Source organism: Orbicella faveolata, unplaced genomic scaffold, assembly GCF_042242905.1.
Source record: "Orbicella faveolata isolate gen_17 unplaced genomic scaffold, um_ofav_v1 contig_2, whole genome shotgun sequence".
Classification (NCBI taxonomy): domain Eukaryota; kingdom Metazoa; phylum Cnidaria; class Anthozoa; order Scleractinia; family Merulinidae; genus Orbicella; species Orbicella faveolata.
Window position 1 is genome coordinate 25291709 of NW_028301547.1, and position 22565 is coordinate 25314273.

At 39.7% G+C, this 22565-nt stretch overlaps 2 protein-coding genes and 1 long non-coding RNA gene across 3 annotated transcripts; 1 reads left to right on the plus strand and 2 right to left on the minus strand.

Annotated features, from left to right (window-relative positions):
- Positions 1-4584: 4584 nt before the first annotated feature.
- On the plus strand, positions 4585-9651 carry LOC110049789 (uncharacterized). The gene is made up of 4 exons (XM_089290498.1): positions 4585-5298; positions 6990-7256; positions 7621-7884; positions 8047-9651. The coding sequence occupies exons 1-2, from the start codon at positions 4751-4753 to the stop codon at positions 7084-7086; spliced, it is 645 nt and encodes a 214-aa protein (XP_089146624.1). The 5' UTR covers positions 4585-4750; the 3' UTR covers positions 7087-7256; positions 7621-7884; positions 8047-9651.
- A 912-nt stretch (positions 9652-10563) lies between these two features.
- On the minus strand, positions 10564-21615 carry LOC110049870 (uncharacterized). Its single transcript, XM_020755713.2, has 4 exons — positions 20550-21615; positions 14965-15216; positions 13706-13969; positions 10564-12466 (listed from the first exon to the last, which is right to left on the minus strand). Exons 1-4 carry the CDS (start codon positions 21101-21103, stop codon positions 11668-11670), a joined length of 1869 nt encoding a protein of 622 aa, XP_020611372.2. The 5' UTR covers positions 21104-21615; the 3' UTR covers positions 10564-11667.
- On the minus strand, positions 17653-20543 carry LOC149112600 (uncharacterized). Its single transcript, XR_016207518.1, has 2 exons — positions 18196-20543; positions 17653-18116 (listed from the first exon to the last, which is right to left on the minus strand). It is a non-coding gene; the product is annotated as an uncharacterized LOC149112600 (long non-coding RNA).
- Positions 21616-22565: the final 950 nt, after the last annotated feature.

A 22565-nucleotide genomic window follows, 5' to 3' on the forward strand; every position in this document is an offset into this window, starting at 1 on the left:
TCAATCGAATGAAAAGAGTCAAGGTCTTTATATCAGCCTATAAACGTTTCAGTCTATTTTCCTAAGCCTTTGTCGTTGTTATTTGCGTTTCTCAAGCAAGCGAGACATTTTGAATTTCCGAGTTCTGGCGGTGCGTGACATAGACCTAGGAACGCGTTTGTCGAAAAACATTTACTTATCTCGTGATTTTTAGCCCAATCAGAAGTTAAAGTACTGGAAAAAGTGCTTATGTAAATGCTTGTTTGCTCAGTACAGATAATCAGTCGCCTAGATAGCTACCAGATGTTTACACTATTTTCCGGCCGCAATGTTGGCGTACCGCGGAGGTACTGGTCTCTGTAACTTTGTGCAAAATATTTCGACGAATATCTGAACTGACTTGGGAAAACGCACAGACTTAAAAATTAGCGAAGTGTCATCTTTATTAATCTCCTATAACATCCCAATTTCTTGATTTAATCCACTAAATGGTTTTCGAATAAATTGATAGCTTGTTAAATTCACGTTTCCGACGATTGCTTTTTGTTCTACACTGAGAATTGGTCCATATTTATTTTACACAGAGAAATTTATTACTCAATTCAAAACAACAGAAAAAAATGATAGGTCACCATACTCGTTTGCGAGAAAATGACGATTTACCTCTATGGCGAGGTCCAGCTGTAAAGAAAAAGCCGCCATTTTTTAATGCGCGCGCGCTAATCACGCGTGAAATTATGCGCAGTAGGGATGCGCAATGCAATACTGGGGATAACCTTAACGAATTTTCTCAGAGCGTTTTACTTAGGTGTAGTCGAACAGATACATTGGTAAACAAATTCTCTAACCTTTCTGCTCTTGTTGCTCAGACGTTCTTGAGTTGGTGCTGGGATTCTACTTGGTTCACGATCATACGATGAGGCTACTGAAGATGCTTTTTATCAAGTTGAAGACTAGATAGCCCCGGTTGATTGCTCCTTTGATATAACATGATTCTTGATAAATTCACTCAAAATGTTCGCTCGTAAATTGATCTCTCGAAAGGCTTGCAGACCGACCCGTTTCGAAAACGCTTAACGTCCTTTAGTGTTGGTCTACCTTGAACGGTGTGTTTGTTTGCATATGATTTCATCGCCCTAGAAATTATGTAATCCTTGCTAACTTTTCACGACGACAACTTCTGTAAATAGGGAGCTCAAGCAACCACGACGAAAGGGACGACGACGACGTCAAGTAATCGCGGAGGGTCTGGAACGAGGACGTCGTTTTTGGCGGGAAAAATGAAACTTAAGGAGCGAAGTTGCTCAAGGACGACGACGTCTGAAATCTTGTTTATTCTTGTTTCGTCAGTTTAAGAAATGACATCGTTTAGAGACGTCCAAAATCTTCTTCTCATTCATGGATAAAATTTCATTGAAGATGAGGAATTTTTGATACTATACGACCTGTTCGAGCCAAGAAATCCGGATTTCCCTCACGAAGCTTACGCCAAATTCGACCTAGATGAGATGGCCGAGTCTGAGAGTCTCGCAGAGTTTAGATTTAGGAAAAGGGACATTCTCTCGCTGGCAGAGGTTTTGGAAATTCCAGAAACCATACGATGTGACCAAAGATCGATTTGTGGTGGAATAGAGGGGCTATGTATGCTGCTTAGGCGGTTATCATATCCTTGCAGATACGGAGACATGATTCAACGATTCGCGAAGCCAGTCCCTGTATTCAGCAGGGTCAAAATATCTTGATTGACCACATATATGCTATCCATGGTCGACGACTTACCCAGTGGAATCTTGACATCTTGAGTCCCGATCATCTTGAGATGTACGCGGCAGCCATCACGTCGAGAGGTTCGCCGTTAGACAACTGTTTTGGATTTATCGATGGTACCGTACGGCCAATCGCACGGCCAGGAGAGAATCAGCGGGTTGTGTACAAGCGGGTCCATGCCTTAAAGTTCCAGTCCGTTGTTTTACCAAATGGTTTAATTGGAAACATGTACGTTCCAGTAGGTGAAAAGTAAAACCATGTAGCTGTATATATGTATATCTAACCGACTTTCCAAAAACATGCCCGCTATTTTGGTGCAAAGTCTTTAACACGGTTTTTATAAATTCAGACATATATTGGCACAGAATGTCCTAAACTGCTCAGGGAATTCCCTAGTTTGACTCTAAATGCTTTAGAAAGATCGACAGAAATTAGACACGCTCGTTTTTCGACCTTTCTGGGTCATGCAGTCTTGTTCCCTTGAAATATATGTCTGGATTTATGAAAACGGTGTGAAAGACTGAATCAAGTGTTTTCTGATTTATTTGTTGTTTTTTTTCATTTGCTTGTTTGTTTATTTGTTTGTTTGTTTTTCCTGCTTTCGCTATCACAACAGCTTGTAAATCTTACCTAGCATGAAATGTAGAAACTCCTTGCCGCATGTTTCATTTATTTAGGTATTTTTTTTCATTATTTATCGATCCCTCCCCCCCCCCCCCCCCCCCACCCCGAACCCTCCTTTCAATTTGCGTTAAGTTTAGCCCAGGCTACACTCGTCTGAATTCAGTTCGCGCGGTGACTCTGACAAGGAGCGACCGATTAGCGTTCTGTATTTGCTGTCTAAAGGAAGTCTGCCCGAGGACATCATTAAGTCCAATGAAGGCCCAAGTCCATGGATTTGCTAGTAAGCATCGTCCATTATCGTACGTGAGGCGGGCCTGAGGAGATGTGTAAACTGTACGGGTCACATTTAGTCCCGTAACAGTACGCCGTTTGCCCTGTGGCGATAATGTTGTGCTTGCTTTAGACAGCAAAACTCTTTAGCCACATCGATTTAGGGCTTAGACGTGCAATGGACTAGACATTTCTAGCTGCTGTTGGCGTCATTTGCTCTGAACTTTGATGTAGCTAAAGACTTCGAAAAAAAAATCTGTTGAAATCTGGATGTGCCATTCCGGGCTCGACAAAATTGAAGTACATCCGGGACATTGCTATTTGCGAGCAAAACATGGCCACGAGCAGAGAGAAGAACATGAGTTCAAGCGCTGATCGTGAGTAGAATTTCCTTTTTTATCAATTTTAGGCGTTCTCGGCTTAGCTAACTATCAGAACTGTCTGTGATTCGCTAGCGCGGAAGAAATTTATTTGCGTGGCTTCCGGGCGATGATTGACGTAACGACAACATATGTTGAGTGTTCGCTTACTGCTAACTATGGCCTAGTTTGTTTGAAGTGCAATCGATTCTCGATGTAGGAAGCTCTTGTTCAGTCCATTTAGGACGAATCAGGCCTTTAGAAAGCGATTGATTAGCTCTCCGCCGCGGTTTTTGATATCTGCACGTTCGTGTTGATTTAGACTCCAATTTCATATTAAAAGCACTCTTAATTAAATTGTACAATTCATGATTCAACGAAAAGACGGTGAATTTAGTCTTCCTGGCCTCAAAGGGCAAACAGGAGAGTTATTTACTGTTATTTGAGCTACGATAAGCCTCGTGGAAAGCTAGCTCTAGAACAGAATTGTATCAAGTTTATCAGTGACAAGTAAAATTCTATGGCTACGTTTTTGCGAATCCGGTCAGATATATATTATATATATAAGCAGTGTAAAATTGGTATACCTAACGATGAACTCCCAGTAAGAGTATCCAGAGAATACAATGTCTCGACGTGAATTTGTAGTTTAGTGTATGATGTGACGAAGAGACCAACTCTTGACTGTTCTGGACGAGTTTTAATGTACGACGTTTCGGCCGTTCGGCCTTCTTCAGGTTAAAAATTAAAAACTAAAAAACTATTTACAATGGTTGCAATTTAAAGAAACACCGACTTATATACAAAGCAGAAATATTAAGATTGAGGTTACGTAATACAACAAAGGTCTAAATTACAAATTAAAGGATTAAAGGATTAAACAATCAAAGGCAAATAAAGAACTATGGGTGACATGTGAATACAAATAAGGTGAATACAAACAAGTGACAAAAACGAGAAAAAATCTAACTGAATTAGTAGTGTTTACTCTGAAGTAAAAAGCTCCCCAATGAAGGCCTCTGAATGAATGTAATTAGGTAAAAATCATAACAGGGTCCCAGGACTCAAAATGACAAGATAGAATTCCATCCTAAATATTTGGTCGCAGATGAGGTGGGCAGCTCCACAGGTTCTCTGGCTCATGAGCAATGATACGTAACCGGATTAGAAAGAGAAAAGAGGCCAAGTTCCCAAAACAGTGCATTACCGCCAGTGCCGAGTGCATTGGACCACTCGTAAAGAGGCGGTCAAAAGATTGTACACTCATACGGCAGGGGTAAGCAGAAAATAAATCATCGACAAAGCCATAAATGCACGTTGGACGTGCCAACCATGGTTCCAATGAACCGAACAAGCACAGCCATTGCTCGTGAGAGTAAAACCCAACGGCAAACAAACTGGGGCTGTGAAAACAAACAACAACTGACAATTATAAACTCCTCAAAATCCTTTTGATCATCTCGTACGTATTAAATGAAGCATGATCTCAAGTTGGCTAAAGAGCCTTTTGATTATTTCCGCTAAATTGGTTTGAGTGACAGCATTACGATGGGTTTGTAAATTTGAATATGCAGTGTCACCCAAGTCCAATATCAGAAAATAGTCCAAAGGCGGAAATCATTTCACAGAACGTGAATATTTTTAATTAAGCAACGTTTGTGTTTCCAAACTTTATGAACTAAAACGTACACAAGTCTTACAACTCTACGATAATATCAGAGAGAAGGATCTTGCGTATTCACATCCAATCTATGATGGACTTTTATGTGGACTATAGCTGCGAAGACAACAACGAAACAGGCAGAACCAAGCTTACTGTTTCTGACTTTGATACCACAAGCATCAGAGATATAAAGTACGCTATTCAGGCCGCCATTCAAGCACCAGTTTGCGATCAACAACTGTTTTATCAGGGACAACCGGTAACAGACGATGACATGACTCTCAGTAGATTGTATTTTCGGGAGGGTGACTGTTTTGAAGTCCAATTTCTTGCTGCAGTAGACATTGCACGAATGAGTGAGCTAGTGGATGTGCTGAAGAACTTTGCTCATGAAATTGTAGAAAAGTTCAACAGACAGCTTCCTGTCATAAACAGGAGAAGGAGACGTCAGGACTTCTTTTCTGTCCGGCATAAAGCTGCATGTCTTGCTATAAAAGAACTTCAAGATTCCTTTTTCGCCCCATGGAAATGTTTAAGAACCGTTGCTCAAAGACACTTTTTCGTTCAAGAGGGAGGATTTGAAGCTTTCTTGGAGGTGTTTAAATTCTCACGCCAAATCTACCAAGCTTTCAACGTGTAAGTATAACAGTGGTATTTTATATTTTTTGCAAATGATGCTCCAATTTTATTTCGGCTGTTTTTTTTAAAGCAATCTGCACAATACGCTGCAAATGACCAGGGTAACTTTAAGCAGCGATTTGTTACAGCATGCACTGTCATGATCTTAGCCAAAAGAGGAATTCGAATTTTGAAACAAAACTGATTTCACAACAACATTGCAAAGATGTATAGATTGGCCTGAAAGCCAAAGAATGAGTTATGATAGTCATTCGATATTATTATCCCAAATGAAGACTTTCACTGCCTTTGAAATTGGTCAAGGTCTCAAATTTGTACTAAATTGTGGATAAATGTGAAATGCGTCGGCGCTATAATTTTGACTGGATCGGACACTATAGCATGAAAAGATTTCAGTGCTGGATATTGTGATACAGTAGTCCCATTCCGAGAAAAGGTATTTGTTTATAGTGTCGTGGCTCGCGAGCCCAAAAGTGTTGCATTTTCAGAAAGATTTAATGAATTTAGAAACTTTATCACCTTCAACTTCCAAATGATACCGTTTTCCGACTCGGGGGATGACTATATTTACAGCTGTTACTTTTCCATCTTTAATATCAACATTCTCGGTCTCCGTTTCTTCGTCACTATACTAACCTGGCTCCTTGTTGAAATTGCTCGACTCTGAGTTTTGTTCCTCTCTGATCAATAAATCTCTAGTTAGAACATCTTTAGATATGTTTCTTTGATATCTCTCGATCGTTGGACGGACTATTCTTAAGCGAAAACGCAATCTTCTGAAATTTATGTGCTTAACAAGTTCATAGCTAAAGGCTCCTTAGTAGTCAGTGTGCGGTTAGTTCCTGAAAGAACTTTGTATTCAGTGAAGATAGATCGTCTCTGGATGTCTCAAGACGGTACGAACGACTCCAGCCACAAATTAGAGACGGTTTATTCTTCACCAATTTTACAAACCATATGCTTCAAAAATATGAATACGAAATTTCTTATACTTGTGGACAAACAAAATTTACATAACTGCGAAGGCGCCCGTGCGCTATTTACAGTTCATTCCGGCGAAATTAATTCACAACACTTTAAAGCCTCGATGAACTCAGCGGCCATAACATTGCCGGCTGTCAACTGATTGCTTTGTTCTCTGAGAATTTCCTAGCGTCAGTGCTTGTCCAGTGCTGCGAGACTAAGAAAATCCTCTGTGTTTCCAAACACCTGTCTTTCTTGGAGTGTAAAAAAAAAAACGGACACGAAAAAAATTTCTCCCATAGTTCCTGTGTCTGTCGTCTTATTTGCCGTGAAAGCACAACGTAGCGGTCCTTTATTACAACAACTGTTCTCGACAAACGTCAATTATCTCGGAGTCAAGGTGTACTTCACTCTTTTGTAGCACTTCGGTAAGTTGGGTTGCTCGAAGTACAATACACGATAAAATCCTCGAACCGTTGAAAAATGAGATGGGGTTCAAGAAAAGAGTAAATGCAGATTACACCGCTGGCCACCGAGCGCTAATCGATTTCGAATTGTTCCACTGAGGCTGATGTGATTCAACAATAAAACATTCTGCGCAACAAAATGTTATTTGTACTGGCATAGGGAAGGGGGAATGAGCTCAAAATACCAAGTAGACCACCATTTGAAGATTCGTTAATCGCCACCTAGATAATCTTTATGGCTCTTTTTTTAACCGACAGAAATTCAGTGCAAACAACCATGAGTCCAGATCAACCCAAACACTTCTTTAATGAAAGCCAACTCTATCTTCAGTTACGCTGCCTGGACTTTTTGTAGGACTTTGGTGAGACACGCCAGGATCGGACGTTTCTTTTGTCAAAGGATGTGTTTCCCCTAGTAGTTGATGCTCTCTTGCTGCAGCCACACCTCCTTGAAGACACTGGCCAAAATGACATAGCTAGAAGGATTGTTGATATAAATGAATCGGCTCTCGGACCTCTTGGAGCGTAAGTAAACCCAGAAAATGATGTATGCATGTGCTCATTTAGTCATCAAGATGCTCAGAAATTCCACTTCTGATCAAAGTGTCAGTTCAGTATTATATGTCGCTGATTTTCTGTTTGTGGATGTATGGGTCAATATATCGACGTCCGTTGTAATGAGTCAAAACTCTTTACGCCAACTCGGCAACAGTTGATCAGTTGACCCTGAGGTGACCAACATCCCATTCACTAACTGAGAATCAAAGTACTACAAGATTTTTGAAACATGATAGACACTTGCACACCAATACTGATGTTACCTGTCACCATCGTCTACTTTAAGCCTTTCCATTCTTTGAATCTTTTTTTCTGTTTATTTTCTTTGTAGATTGGTGGAGTATGATTCCAACATCCAGGAAGAAGTCTCCAAAATGTCTCCTGTTATTGACAAGCTACTCTTTATAACAGACAGGTGCCAATCAGAGCCTGCCGGATATGCATTGTTTTCAAGCCAGGACGCTTCTAACAACTTGCTTTGTTGCACTTGGAATGTCAAATCTGCGCAGCTATTGGTGGATTGTGGAGCACTGGAAAAAATGCTTAATATCACACAGAGGCTTCTGATTAATAAGGACAGCGCTGCCCCTCTTAGGTGGGAGATGTACTGTAGAACAGTTAGAGACCAGCTTAATGTAAAACGTTTCCCTTTTAATAGATTGGAGTGTAAGGCATAACAGACAGTACCTAGTATCATTGGCTGGCAGACAGTATTGCTTATTGTCATTAACTCGTGGTGTCAATGTCTGTTTATCAGGTACTACTGTTGTCTGTTCCTGGCTAGACTGCATTCAGCTCCTCTGGTCAAGCTGGACAGAGACACTTGTGCTGCTATAGATGAACTTATTGAAGTCTTCCTAAAACAGAATGTCCCCAACGAGATTTCAAAATGGGAGGAAGACACGTCTTACGTCTGGATGTCAATGATGCCACTGGCTCATCTTGCCTTTGCTGCTGGAAAGGAATATTACTGTAACCAAATGAAAGTCTTAGAGTGCAATACGACACAAAGCGGAGACCCATACTTTCTCAAGAGCAAACAATCAAATGCTGCAATAACTGAGTTCAATAAAGCTGAAGCTGAAACCTCAAGTTCTGAAAACAGAGGAGAAAAAAGGGAAACAGTTTTTCTTGAAAGCGAACAATCAGAAGCTTTCGTAACTGATTTGGATGAAGCTGACAAGGATGATGTGAAGGAACTGCAAAGAAGTTTATACCCTTTGTTAAATTCTGATAACAGGGTAGAAAATAATGAAACAGCTTGCAAACGTAGGAAGATTGAAGGACACACCCTGTTCGCAATATCTGATAATCCGGAAATTGCAGCTGCATTGTCTGAAGACAAAGACTGTTTGACAGGAAAGAGGAAAAACCAATTTAGATGGCCAGGTTCTCCATCAACACAAAACCTTGGAATCTTTTCTCTGATGCACATGTTTTCATTCAAAGAGAACCAGCAGTTGGCGCTAGCAGAGAATCTCCTTCCATACTTGGTGTGTCTGTCGTGGCATCTAAAGCATGATGAGAGGGAAAAATTAAGGACAAGTCTGGCAAATTTTCACGATGATTTCTCGCCACCTTCTTTGAAAGTCATTGCCAAATCCATGCTTGCTCTTGTTAATGGCTTAGACATGGTTTACAAACTATGAACAGCCCAACAGACAGTGAAATTATAATTACAGTATTACTGATCCATGGCATAGGTCACACCAAGAGAAAATGAGGTGATCATGGTCTCTTGGTCACACTGAAAACGATACACAACATATTGTTGGTTTACGCTCTGGGACTTTTTCTTCTGTACTTTAGAAAATAGCGCAACGAAAATACGCGTGCTGATTGGTTTAAAATCGGATTTCTATTGCACATTAAGATTATGAGTTCAAGATTTCTATCGCGTGATACTATCACGCATAGAAATCAAGAGCGAATAATCTAATTGTTTTAGTATAAATCTACTAGTCGCTCAAAACTTTAGCTAAATCGTCGTCACAGATACCTCGAAAACGCAAAAAAGCGGCCGTCGTTTTGTTAACAAGCACACACCACTACCTACTCACTATCTACAATAGAATAGATAGTGAGTAACCTAGCCAATCAGAGAGCAGCATTCGTGATAGAACGCTGGTAGATTTATACTAAAACTCGATAGAAACACGATACATGTTTTTTTTCTTAATCAAAAACTTTTCATCCACTATACGGCTTGCAAACACAGGTTGGATGGTTGTCTGTACTTTAAGGCTGAGAAAAGCTTCTATGAGGTTGCTGGGATCTCCTGCTACTCTAAAATGTTATTTATTATATATCACACTGTTGTAATAGATGAGTGGCAAATAAACTAAAAAAAAAAAAAAAAAAAGGCTGAGGTATAAGTTGACTGCATGTTGACCATATCTGTGGATCACTGCTTATCCATCAAAGGCAAAAGCACTCGAATAACGGCTCTTGTTTCGGGGTCGATACAGTTTGATGATTGGAAATCCTTCAGGTTTTCCTTTGATTAGTGAATTAGTCGCCAGAAATTCTCCCAGATATTCTCGAAGCGTATGTTACTCGTATGTACTCGTGTAGTGTTTTGGTCACGATCCTTTTTATCATCCAGGTCGTGTGTCCATATTCTTGCGCAAGCTATTGACCACCAAAAAGTCATGCACAACCTAGAGGTGAGAAAAAAGTCATGCTATAGAAAACTGCCCACCCCTCGCTCAAAAAAAATAATGGTCCATCCCTAACTAAGGAGGCGCGGTGGCCTCATGGTTAGTCCGCTCGTGGCCGGGGAAATTGTGTTGTGTTCTTGGGCAAGACACTTTACTCTCACATGTACAGTGCCTCTCTCCACCCAGGGTTACAAATGGGTACCGGCGAATTTAATGCTGGGGGTAACCCTGCGATGGACTAGCATCCAATTCATGGCGGAGTAGACATATTCTTAGTCGCTTCATGCTACAGAAACCGGGATACGCTCTGGCCTGATGGGCCACTTGGCTCTTATGCAGACTTTATCTTTACCTAACTTAGGAGAGCTTCGTGAATCCGTTTCCCAGTTCCCTCAGTGCTCTCCCACTTTCATTCCCAAATATGTCATTCTCGTACCCGTTTTTGAACATGGCCACTGGCGTATCTGAAGCGGTACCGCCTTACTTTGCGAGAGCAAATGATCTTTGCTCGTTTCCTCCTTTATTCTAAGTAAAAGTGGCCTTCCATCTGTCAGCTTTATTGTAGAACTGTGGAGTCCAAATAATTTAAAATAATTTCTACCCAAAACACTGTATCTAGCTTACATTTAGCTTGTTTATTCGTTAAAAAAACTTATGAACACAAAACTCTTAATACTACTGAATAAATTGGCAGTAATTATTAAATTTATTATTATTTTAATGTTATTGTGCTATTGTGCACTTCCATTTGGTTATTTAACGGTTACATGGTAATTATCAAATCACGTCACATGGGATACAATGGAGCAAGAGTAGCGTAACTTCATGTCTCAGTATTATGTTCAGTCTTGGTGTTACAGTTATTGCTTGCTATCAGTAAACAAAACATGTAGAATTGATCGACTCTTGAAAACAAAATGGGCTGTTTTCATTAGGACTATTTTGATCGAGCTTTTTCAGCTCTTAGGCGCAACCTGTATAAATGAAGTGTTGATTGATTGATTGATTGATTGATTGCTTGATTGACTATTCACAGCCTCCCTATTTTGCAACGCACACAGAAGAAAAAGCGAGCGAAGCGAGTGCGAAGCATGTGGGGGTGGTGGTGGGGGGGGGGGGGAGGGGAGGTGAGTGAAGCGAGCTAAACAAATTTTCTCATTCTCCACCCCCTACCCTGTCAACTCTTCTGTTTTGCGCTGGAGTCCAGTTCTCTCGCGTCCAACGATCGAATAAAGATACGAGAAAGTAGAGGGCTTTGAACAGTCTACATTAGGACCAAAAAGTGTCGAACTGCTGACCGAATGACTTGTCATTAACCAAAATCGTTCACTTTCACTCTCAACACCCATGCTACTTCACTTGTGACTTACACATTCACTATTCAGCTCTTGAATATCATGCTTGCCCACTCAGTTTTTGCTTATAGAGGGGAGCCAGAACCGTCAGTTAGGGTGCATTCCTTTGGGATGATCTGGATCACGATCAGTGATCCTGAATGTGACACTCGGAGCATGATGGATCAAAGGAACCAATCAATCTGTGACCAGAGTGGATTCATTGGTGTCTTTGATGCACCATGATCCAAGATCCAGATCACCCCAAAGAAACGCGCCATTCGATTAACGTGTTTTTGAAAGGCGCAGTAAACACCATGTTATAAATGTACACACTAAAAGATGACAACCATATGAAAACTATAAAAACCTGAAAAACAGTCATTATAAATTTGAAACCATGTCAAAACCATAAACAGTAGCAAGCACAGATTTGGCAGTAACTTTCAGAGAAGGTACTGAAACACTGTGAAAATTTGCTAGACTGGTGCTTAATTTTTCCTTCTCATCAGAGTTGAGATGCCAAGATAAGCAAACCAGGTAGGGAAGGAGATTCTCTGATAACGCTATCTGCAGATTCTCCTTAATGGAAAGTGTATGTACCAGGGAAAAGACTCCAAGCTTTTGTGTTGACGAGGAACCTGGCCATAGGAATTGGTTTTCCTGTCCTGCAACCACACCACCTTTATTCTCAGACACTAATGAAGTAGCACCTTCCATACTTTCAGGCGATACTTGTACATCAGACAGGTTAAATTCTTGTCTCCTGCCAGAGTTGGATAATCGGTAGCCACCTTGTGATTTCTTTATATTAGCCATGCTAGCATTGTACACTTCGGGTGTGGAGTTGGTTGGCGGCTCACTTTCCATAAAACAAGATTCTTCACTTTGATGAGTACCATGGACATTGTTCCCATATTTTTGGTCCTTGGTTTGGTCCTCATCCTGGTCATTGCCGTAACTGCATAGGTAATATTCCTTTCCCGCAGCAAAAGCAAGGTGAACCAGAGGAATGATCGTCATCCAAATAGCAGACATTTCTTCCTCCCATTTTGACATTTCATCTGGAACATGGCTGTCCAGAAACAAGTCAATTAGTTCATCTATAGCAGCACAAGTGTCTCTGTCCAGCTTGATCAAAGGGGCTGAACGCATTCTAGCCATGAACAGACAACAGTAGTACCTGATAAAGAGACAAAAGGTAACGACCAAAAAAGATGAGGTCTTATCTAATGCTAAAAAGCATGATCTCCAGATTACGTACTTAACTCATTTATACGCACTGCAAATCCAGGAATTTTGACAGACACGGTTAGCATTTCAAGGATCTCTAAGTGATATACGCTTCACATAATAATAACACGGCATTAAAATGATAGCAATTAACAACCACCAATTTAACAATACAATGGAACAACAAAGTAGTACAATGGAACCCGGTTAATCCAGTCACCAACGGGGCACAAAAATCTGGCCATAATGACAGGGTGGCCGTATTAAGGGGTTGTTTAAATAAGAAAATGATTGACTGTGCTGAGAGAGCGTTTGTTCGGGCCAGAACAAATTAAGTGGCCGTAACAATGAGGGGCTGTAGGAAGGGTTCCACTGTACATGTACATCTTCATTGTTAAAGGTGGCTGATTATACCCTCTTAGATGAAAAGAACCCAATATCTGCTTCCTCAACTCGGGCTTTAGTCACGGCTTGGACTACTGGTAGCTACTTTCTGCCCACCATCTAACATCTTGCTATGCACCCTTCCCACAGGTTTGTTCATGTATAACTAAATTTAGACAGTCCAAATTTGTTGGATGCCACAAGCTACAAGAAGTCTAAGATACATACATGTATTCGTGTTAATCAAGCATTTAAGCAATAGCGGGGGGGGGGGGGGGGGGGGGGTTTGGAGAATTTGCCAGGCAGTTATGCAAACCCGAGACATAGTGGAGGGTGTGCAAAACTTTCCAGAATTCTCTCAAGCCCCCATTGAAGTGTTTAAATGAGGATATGCAAACACGAAAAGAGTACTCTTACTATTGCATTTAGGAAATATTTCACAAAAATATGCACATCTTCAATGTTCCGACTGTGTTTATATATACTCTCATCTAAACGCCCCTAGCAACCAATCAGAGCGTGCATAGTATCCCAAGCACTTTAATTTATAACATTTTTGTTTGCAACTGTCGGGACACATTGCAGAATCTCATACCATTGGCAGCCTCAAACAGTGTTGAATGTTGTAAGTTACAAGTGATTTTTGATTGATGCAACTAAACAAGCTCATGTGACAAAGTTGTCTCATGATGGTAAAATTTGGCCAGCATACAATGTAGGTATACAACTCTAGCCTGCAATGGCTCAGATATTAAATGGTAGATCTCTAACTAAAGATATATTCTGCAATGCATCTTTCCTGCACCTTAATGGGGTATCACTGTTCTCTTCAATCAGAAGCTTCCGTGTGATATTCACCATTTTCCCTAAAGCACTGCAACCCATCAATGGCTGGGCAGATTTGACATTATACGTGCAATGAAACAGAGCGTTAGAAGCTGCCTGGCTTGCAGACAGTGAATATCCTGCAGGCTCTGATTGGCACCTGTCTGTAATACAGAGTAACTTGTCAATCAGTGGTGAGATTTTTGATACTTCCTCCTGGATGTTGGCATCATACTCTACCAATCTAGAGAAGACAAAAGAGAGTCAGCAAATACACCTAACATACCAAGGGACTCCCTTATACCTGGGCAGAAGACTGTATTTCGCCTTCCTGTCCTGGACAAGATTATGAGAGATGTAAACTGACAGAAAATGAGAAACATAGGGAGAGATGTAAACTGATCTGAATCATTCCAAACTTTACTATAGTTACATGTAAACCCCTATTAAGCCACCTATTAAATGGCCATCCCCATTAGGCCGCCAGTAATCAAAGTCCTAATGGCGGCTTTTCTATTGTTTTCACCTCTTACTATTACCGTAAGTGGCCAGCCCCCTTTAACGGCCACTATCCATTTCCCCAAGGGTGGCCGTTTAATAGAGGTTGAACTGTAATACAATCTAACATGAACATTCTTGATGGGATCTTCAGCTTGAATTTCCACATTAATTTATTATTTACTGTGTCCAACTTAAAACAATTTTTTATTGTCTCTGCTTTGTTCAAAATTCAAGCTATTTTGCATGTCAGTTCATGGCTAACTAATCATTCCCACAGTGTATAGTGTCCACAACAATGGTTAACATGAAGTCAGGGTATTGTGATTGCACAAGATAACACAACAGAAACCTGAGGGTTTAAAAAATAAACTTCTGGCCCAAAAATTGGATGAAAGCTTTTCTTATTCTTTCTGCAAGGTATTGATGTTTTCAATTTGATAACAAGAGTCCTTGACTTTAGTTTCAAAAGAAGTTGTAAATTGACGGTCTCAGTCTGGTTTAACGTAACAAACAGCTTAACCCATCCATTGAAGAAAAACTATTTGACAGCTTTAACAAGGAAAATCAATTATTCCATGCTATTCACGAGAAATTACATTTACAGGCTAACAGCTCAGTGCAAATTGCATGACAAACCAATTCAAATCTCCTTATGGACTTCATCAACGGAATACAAATTAATGTGCACTTTTACTGATAGGATGATTAGGAACAAGCAGTGCACATAATTAGACCCACCCTGAACAGCATCCAATAGCGGCCTCATTAACACAAATCACTCTATGAGCTGCCAGCCTTGAATCATGGTCCAGAGTAGCAAGCTCAGCTGAGCCTGGCTGAAGTAAAAGAGCATCAATTATATGAGGAAAAACACCTCTTGACAAAATAAACTTCTGATCCTGTCTAGTCTCAGCAAAGTTCCACAAAAGATTGAGACAAAATCCATTAAGGATGTGTTGCTGCATTATGACTGCTACTGACATTCCAGGGCTGTGGAACAAAACACATCAGTGATAATAAAATTTAAACACACTATTAATAATAATATATATTAGATATTTAAACATACCAATAATAATATCATAAGTGCCCAAAAAGCGATATACATGTAAGCCCTTTTTGCACAAAATCCTCCAATTATACAACTCCTCAATAATAATAACAACCTCTTGTTAACTGAGCACAAGGGCCATTAATTGGGAAATATTAGCCTGAGGTCATGACAGTATGAGCCAAGTGCAGTGAGGTCTGTATAAAAACAACAAGAGCCAATATTCCCCAGTATGGCTCAATCGAGCAGGGTTAGTATTAAATAGTTTACTATATGACACTTGGGCCTTGAATTTTCCAGCTTGAGAAATTTTACAATTGTATCAGGTATGTCCAGGATTGAATGCTAATGAGATTCAAATTCCTTATGATAAGCATCACAAAGTGTCCTCACTGGTACAAGGTCACCAAAACACACACAATTCTGTCAAATATGAAGTACTATGAAAATGTGAAATGACCCTGCCAAATATGAAGCACTAATTAAACAATACTTGCATTCAATCCTGGACATAAGTGAGCTGTATTACCAAATAGCAGGTTAAAATCCACATTGGCTATTAGAATGCTCAATAGTTAGGCTAGAGCAATTTATAACAATAGAAGTAAAGAGCTGGATTAGCTGGTCCAAGACTATGGGGAGCCGTTTGTAAATTTATTATTTAGACCGAATTTATGCCATTTTCCCCTTATTTATAAATAATTGGAAATGCCACAAAATTTGTTTATAAATAAGACACAAGAACTTGTCCGTTGATATGTAAATAATTATTTTAGGTACGTCCTGATTTATAAATAATCTTTTACCATAGAGTTATTATATATAAATAATAAATTAAACAACTTCAATTATTTATAAATCAGGTCATCTCTAAAATAGTTATTTACATATCATAAAGTTTGTAAATCCCATTATTTATAAATAAATTACTTCGCCGGGAGTGTAAATTCATTATTTAGAAATAATAAATTTCACCTCACCGAGTGTAAATTTATTATTTATAAATAATGAACTTCACTGAGTGTGTAAATTCATTATTTAGAAATAATGAATTTCTCCTCGTCAAGTGTTAATTTATTATTTATAAATAATGAACTTAATTGAGTGTGTAAATTCATTATTTAGAAATAATGAAGTTTCATTTCGCCGGCTGTAAATTTATTATTTAGAAATAATGAATTTAACCGTGTGTGTAAATTTATTATTTAGAAATTAATTATTTAGAAATAATGAAGTTTCATCTCGCCGAGTGTAAATTTGTTACTTAGAAATAATGAACTTCACTGAGTATGTAAATTCATTATTTCGAAATAATGAAAGTATGAATGGCTGACCCAGCGTCTCTTGCCCGATCGATTTCGGAGGCTGTTTCTCGCGCTATAAGTGAGACAGTTAATGTTACCCTTGCTCAAGTAGGTAACGGCGGCGGTATGTAGCCTGAAATTCAGCACTGGCGGATCTGGGGGAGGGGCCGGGGAGCCCGTTCTCCCCACCCCCCGCCTCAACTATCTATTATGGAGTTCTTATTCACTCAGCAATTCGGCAGCTCACACTGCGACAGGAACAACTACTCAAAGGCCGAGGTAACGGGTAAATTTTGAGAAAAGAAACTGCTGCATGAAGAAAACAAAAATCGCTTGGCGTGTTAAGTGAAAGGTCTGATTGCTATTGAAATTCAATAATGGTTTTAACGTAAATGAATTTAGCTTTCCACGTGTACAATCTTTGGACTTGCCTGGAATAGACATGCCCAGCTGTGACTTCATCAAGCCAAACAAAGTGTGTCACACAGCTATCCGTCCAAAGGTCACAAAGGTCACAAAGAATTTAACCTGCGAGTGGGCTCACGTTTGAATCAAACGCGCGAGTGACGAAGAGGAATAGCGATCGACGGGAAAGATGCGCCAAGAAAGTGACTTTCTCCTCTCGCGGCTTCGCCCGTGGATTTCTCGCTCTCAGCTACGCCGAGCGCGTTTGTGCTCCAACGTGAGCCTGGCAGGCTACAAAGAATTATCTAAGCATGTAAAGACATTATTCGATTTCCCGATTTTAAAAGTTCTGCATTTTGTTCATTCAGCAATTTCTTGGCTTAAAATTTACCTGTTACCTCGGCCTTTGAGTAGTTGTTGTCGTTGTCGTTGTCGTTGTTCCTGTTGCAGTGTGAGCTGCCAAATTGTTGAGTGAAAAAGAACTACATAATAGATATTTGAAGCGCGATTCTCGCTTAAACTCAATTAAGGGGGGGGGGGGCTACCCTAGATCCGCCACTGCTGAATTTCAGGCTGCATACATACCTGAGCAAGGGCAGCATTAACTGTCTCACTTATAGCGTGAGAAAAAGCCTCCGAAATCGATCGGGCAAGAGACGCTGGGTCAGCCATTCATACTTTTATTATTTCTAAATAATGAATTTACATACTCAGTGAAGTTCATTATTTCTAATTATTATATGGCTGCGTCTCACAAAGACTGGGAACTATCGAATTCACGAATATTATTGGCTGAAATCGATATTGACCGCGATCTAGATTTTCCCATCTAGACCGGCATCTAGCTAGACCGGTTTCATTTTGCGTTGACAAAGTAGCAAACTAAAATACAAAAATGTTCACCATTTTCTTTTATTTTCTTCTCAATCATTTATGGCACTGCCAAAAAGCCTGATGACAAATCAAACAAGTAAAGAGAACGAGCAAATTTCGGCAGGTTTAAGTTAAGCTCATCGCCGTTCGCAAGCAAACTGTCGGCAAACCAGTTACATTAAACGAATTAAAGTTTTCTTCTTTGCCATATAATAAACATCTTATTAACCGAGCTAAGTCGGTCTGTTTGGGAGAATCTTGACCTCGGTCGTGTGTACAGACCTCACTGCGTTCGGTCTGTACTCACGACCTCGGTCAAGATTCTCCCATACAGACCTCCAGCTCGGTTAATAAGAGCTAAGTAATAAATTTACATTCGGCGAGATGAAACTTCATTATTTCTAAATAATTAATTTCTAAATAATGAATTTCTAAATAATGAATTTACACACACGGTTAAATTCATTATTTCTAAATAATAAATTTACAGCCGGCGAAATGAAACTTCATTATTTCTAAATAATGAATTTACACACTCAATGAAGTTCATTGTTTATAAATAATAAATTTACACTCGGCGAGGAGAAATTCATTATTTCTAAATAATGAATTTACACACTCAGTGAAGTTCATTATTTATAAATAATAAATTTACACTCGGTGAGGTGAAATTTATTATTTCTAAATAATGAATTTACACTCCCGGCGAAGTAATTTATTTATAAATAATGGGATTTACAAACTTAATGATATGTAAATAACTATTTTAGAGATGACCTGATTTATAAATAATTGAAGTTGTTTAATTTATTATTTATATATAATAACTCTATGGTAAAAGATTATTTATAAATCAGGACGTACCTAAAATAATTATTTACATATCAACGGACAAGTTCTTGTGTCTTATTTATAAACAAATTTTGTGGCATTTCCAATTATTTATAAATAAGGGGAAAATGGCATAAATTCGGTCTAAATAATAAATTTACAAACGGCGCCCCATACAAGACACTTACTTGCTACTTAGAGTGGAAACTCTAAGAAGTAAGTAAATCTCTTGGACCAACTTATCCAGCTCTTTCCTTATAATCTATCGTTACAACTGTATTCTATATTTTCTTGTAATATAAATTTGAAATCTTAAAGTCACACTCCTTGGTTGAAATGTTATCATTATCTGTAACCCACATATAAGAACCTGCTTGATCTTGCTTGGCTAAACAGGTTCTTATATTTTTGGGTATTAAATGGCAAATTTCTGCCAGCAGGTTCTTAAACCACCAGGTTCTTACAAACAGGTTTTTATTGTATCTAAATAACATGGCATTGCGAGGATATGAATTTTATTTTCATGTGGTAAAACCAATATTTTATGAACAAGCACAGGGAGTGAGTAAAATATTGCATTTAACATAAGAAAGTAAAATTCATATCTTCAAGACACAGTGTATTTACATTATTTTCTATTGTATAGACAAACTGACTGTTTGTACAAACAACTCTGAAAAAGTGAGAAATGATGTCACCAGTATCCTCACTAGAGAAGATACAGAAAGTATGCTACTCTGGTTCAGGATGTACATGTAGTTTCTACAACTGGTTTATTTTCCAGTAAACCCTTGTGTTTTAATTTAACAAATTGATTCTACGTTGTTATGCGTCTTTTCAGTATTGTAACTGATCACAGAAGACATCAAAATGTGGTAAGAACAAAAAAGTGGCACACAAGGCAATAGCTGATTACCGGTACCACATTTTGACACTTTCTGTAATCAATAATATTACTGAAATGAAACTTCTGAGTGACCCTCAATCCCAGGGGGAGGGTGGGGGACTTCCATATTTAAAGGACCAAGGTGCTTGTTGGAAATTTTGAAAAAAAATGTCATGTTTTAATATCGCCACTTTTTATCCCGAAATAGCCTAAAAGGTACCACAAAAACTTCCGCTGAACTTCTTCCGCTGAGGCTGAGCCAAAACTGCTTTTTTAGCCCTTCGAGCATCCCTGTACTTATAATATGGGAGTCCTCCGTCGTCGACAAAGCCTGGATCAGTTTGCTTTGTTTTATTCCAGTGGGAAATATCGTATTCCAAACTCATATCTTGTAAAAGTATAGACTGGTCTCAAAAAATGGAAATTGTTTGAAATCATCAGGTATTTAATTTGTTTAGTGTGTTTTTATTTTTTGGGTTCCGATTCATAAGTTCGTCGTACTATTATCATGCTGACTCATTTTATGACAGTTTGCCTTTGATATTATAAAGAAAGAAACTGAGGAATATCACACCTGAATTAAATAAAATGTTATGCTCACAATAGTCACTAGTGTAATTTGCTCAGCAAAATTTTGAATTTTGACTCTTGAATTTTGAATTTTTTTCCTTGATCCATTCTGTGATCCGATCCATGATCCGATCCATGATCCGTTCCGTGATCTGTTCCATGATCCAATCCGTGATCTGAACTGTGATCCGATCTGTGATCCGATCCGTGATCTGATCCGTGATCCGATCAGTGATCTGATCCGTGATCCGATCAGTGATCCGATCCGTGATCCGATCCGTGATCCGATCCGGTCCGATCCGATCCGGTCCAATCCGGTCCGATCCGGTCCGGTTCTGGTTTTGTCAACGCCGGGAGTCCTCCCCCGGGCCCTCGATGGAATTCAGGTTTATTAAAAACTCACCTGATGTCATCCTCGACCAAGTTCAGTCGCTGTGAAAATTTGAGCACCTCAAAGAATGCATCAAATCCTCCCTCCTGAACGAAAAAGTGTCTTTGAGCAGCAGTTCTCAACTGTTTCCATGGTATGAACATGGAGTAGCAAAGTTCACCTATCGCAAGGACAAGCTCGTCGTAGAACCGCGGGCTTATGCCATCAGAGTTGTCTTCTGCCGCGAGCTTACTTGGAGGTTGTCTATTGAGCTTTTCTACAATTTCTTGAGCAAAGTTCTTCAGCACATCCACTAGCTCAGTCATTCGTACAATGTCTACTGCAGCAAGAAACTTCACTTTAAAACAGTCACCCTCCCGGAAATACAGTCTGCCGAGAGTCATGTCATCGTCTGTTACCGGTTGTCCCTGATAATACAGTTGTTGATCGCAAACTGGTGCTTGAATGGCGGCCTGAATAGCGTACTTAATATCTCTGATGCTTGTGGTATCATAGTCAGAAACAGTAAGCTTGGTTCTACCTGTTTCGTTGTTGCCTTCACAGCTGTAGTCCACATAAAAGTCCATGCTCGATGAGCTATGCCTTAACAAAGCTTAGTTGTTTGTTTCTTGCCTTCTTGTATCAGTTTTGCAATACAAATGATGTAAAATTATGCGAATGACTCACAAAGGTTATGTTATGTGGAAATATTTCCGCATTTCGGCGATTACCGCAATTTAAAATATTGGACTCCACTTTCATCGGGCATGCTTGATGAAAATGGTGAGAAAATGGCAGCCATCTCCCGGGGGGTACTAAACAAAGTTCTATGCAAGGAGGCTCCGCCGTGACTTACCTTACCTGACAGAAAAAGTACCCGTATCGTCTTACAGATGGCGCGTCATCGTCACTGTTTTTGATAGTGGTGGAGCATTGCATAACAGTTGGTTATAGTTTGGTACTGGGAACAAGAAAAGCAAGCAGCGGGAAGCCTGTTTAGTCTAAAGCATTGTATTGTGTTATTTTGCCGTAGGCTCGATTTCCAGCCGGTTTGTGAGCCCGCGTTCCTTGGCCCTGTTTGTGGGAGGAGGATAAACAAACGGCTGGAAATCGAGGAAATCGAGCCCCCGGCGTGGGGGGGAGGGGGGGCACTGCCATATATGGGCTGTATAGGTATGTGCCGCTGTGAAGGGTATGTTTTTCAAGCAGTTTACTCTAGGATAGGGTATATTAATCAGAGCGTTTGGGTCTAGAGTAGGGTATAATTTTTCACAAAACTGACCAGTTGGTTGAAGATTTTATCTAGACTAAGGAAACCAGGAATTGCCACTCAAAAATATAAAAAAATCAAATCGGCAAGTTTAAATTTACGCAAATCAGCCTCAACAGTGTCGATAGATGGGGGGATTTGGGGGGTTTACTCTAGTATAGGGTAGCAAAATTCAGCTGAACTAACTCTGGTGTAGGCTAAGGGTTCCAGGGTCCCAGCGGCACATGCCCACCCAGAAATTTCCAAAGTACCTCCCCCGGATCGAGCCTAGCCGGGTCGACGTTAATCAAAAAAATAAATAAATAAATAACACCGAAATATCCATGTTTAGCTAAGGAGGTTGTGTAGTGTTTTTTCCGTTGTCAAATCACAACTGTAATCGTTGGATGTTGGCCTTCAGTAGCATTTTAAATGAAACTGACAAAAGTTCAATTGAGGCCTTACACTACTGTAAAATTGATATCAAAATCTTTTAAAAATCCAAGCTTTCACCGACCTACTGCATCATCAGGGCTAAGAAAAATTATTCCGCCCTGTTCTGTCTTTATTTGGCCGAAAAACCAAGTAGCATAATTTTGAGGCGAGGAGCATAATTTAGAGAAACGAGCATACTTCGGGCATAATTTCCAAAAATTTTGAGCAGTGCTAGGAGCATAATATGCAAGTTTTACGAACACAATCGAGAGAAGCTTACCGGCTTCTGCCTCACGCACTTAAGGCCCAGGTTAACTGGCCTGGCTCGGTTTCCGTGATCTCGCCTCGCCACTCTGTTAGGTCTT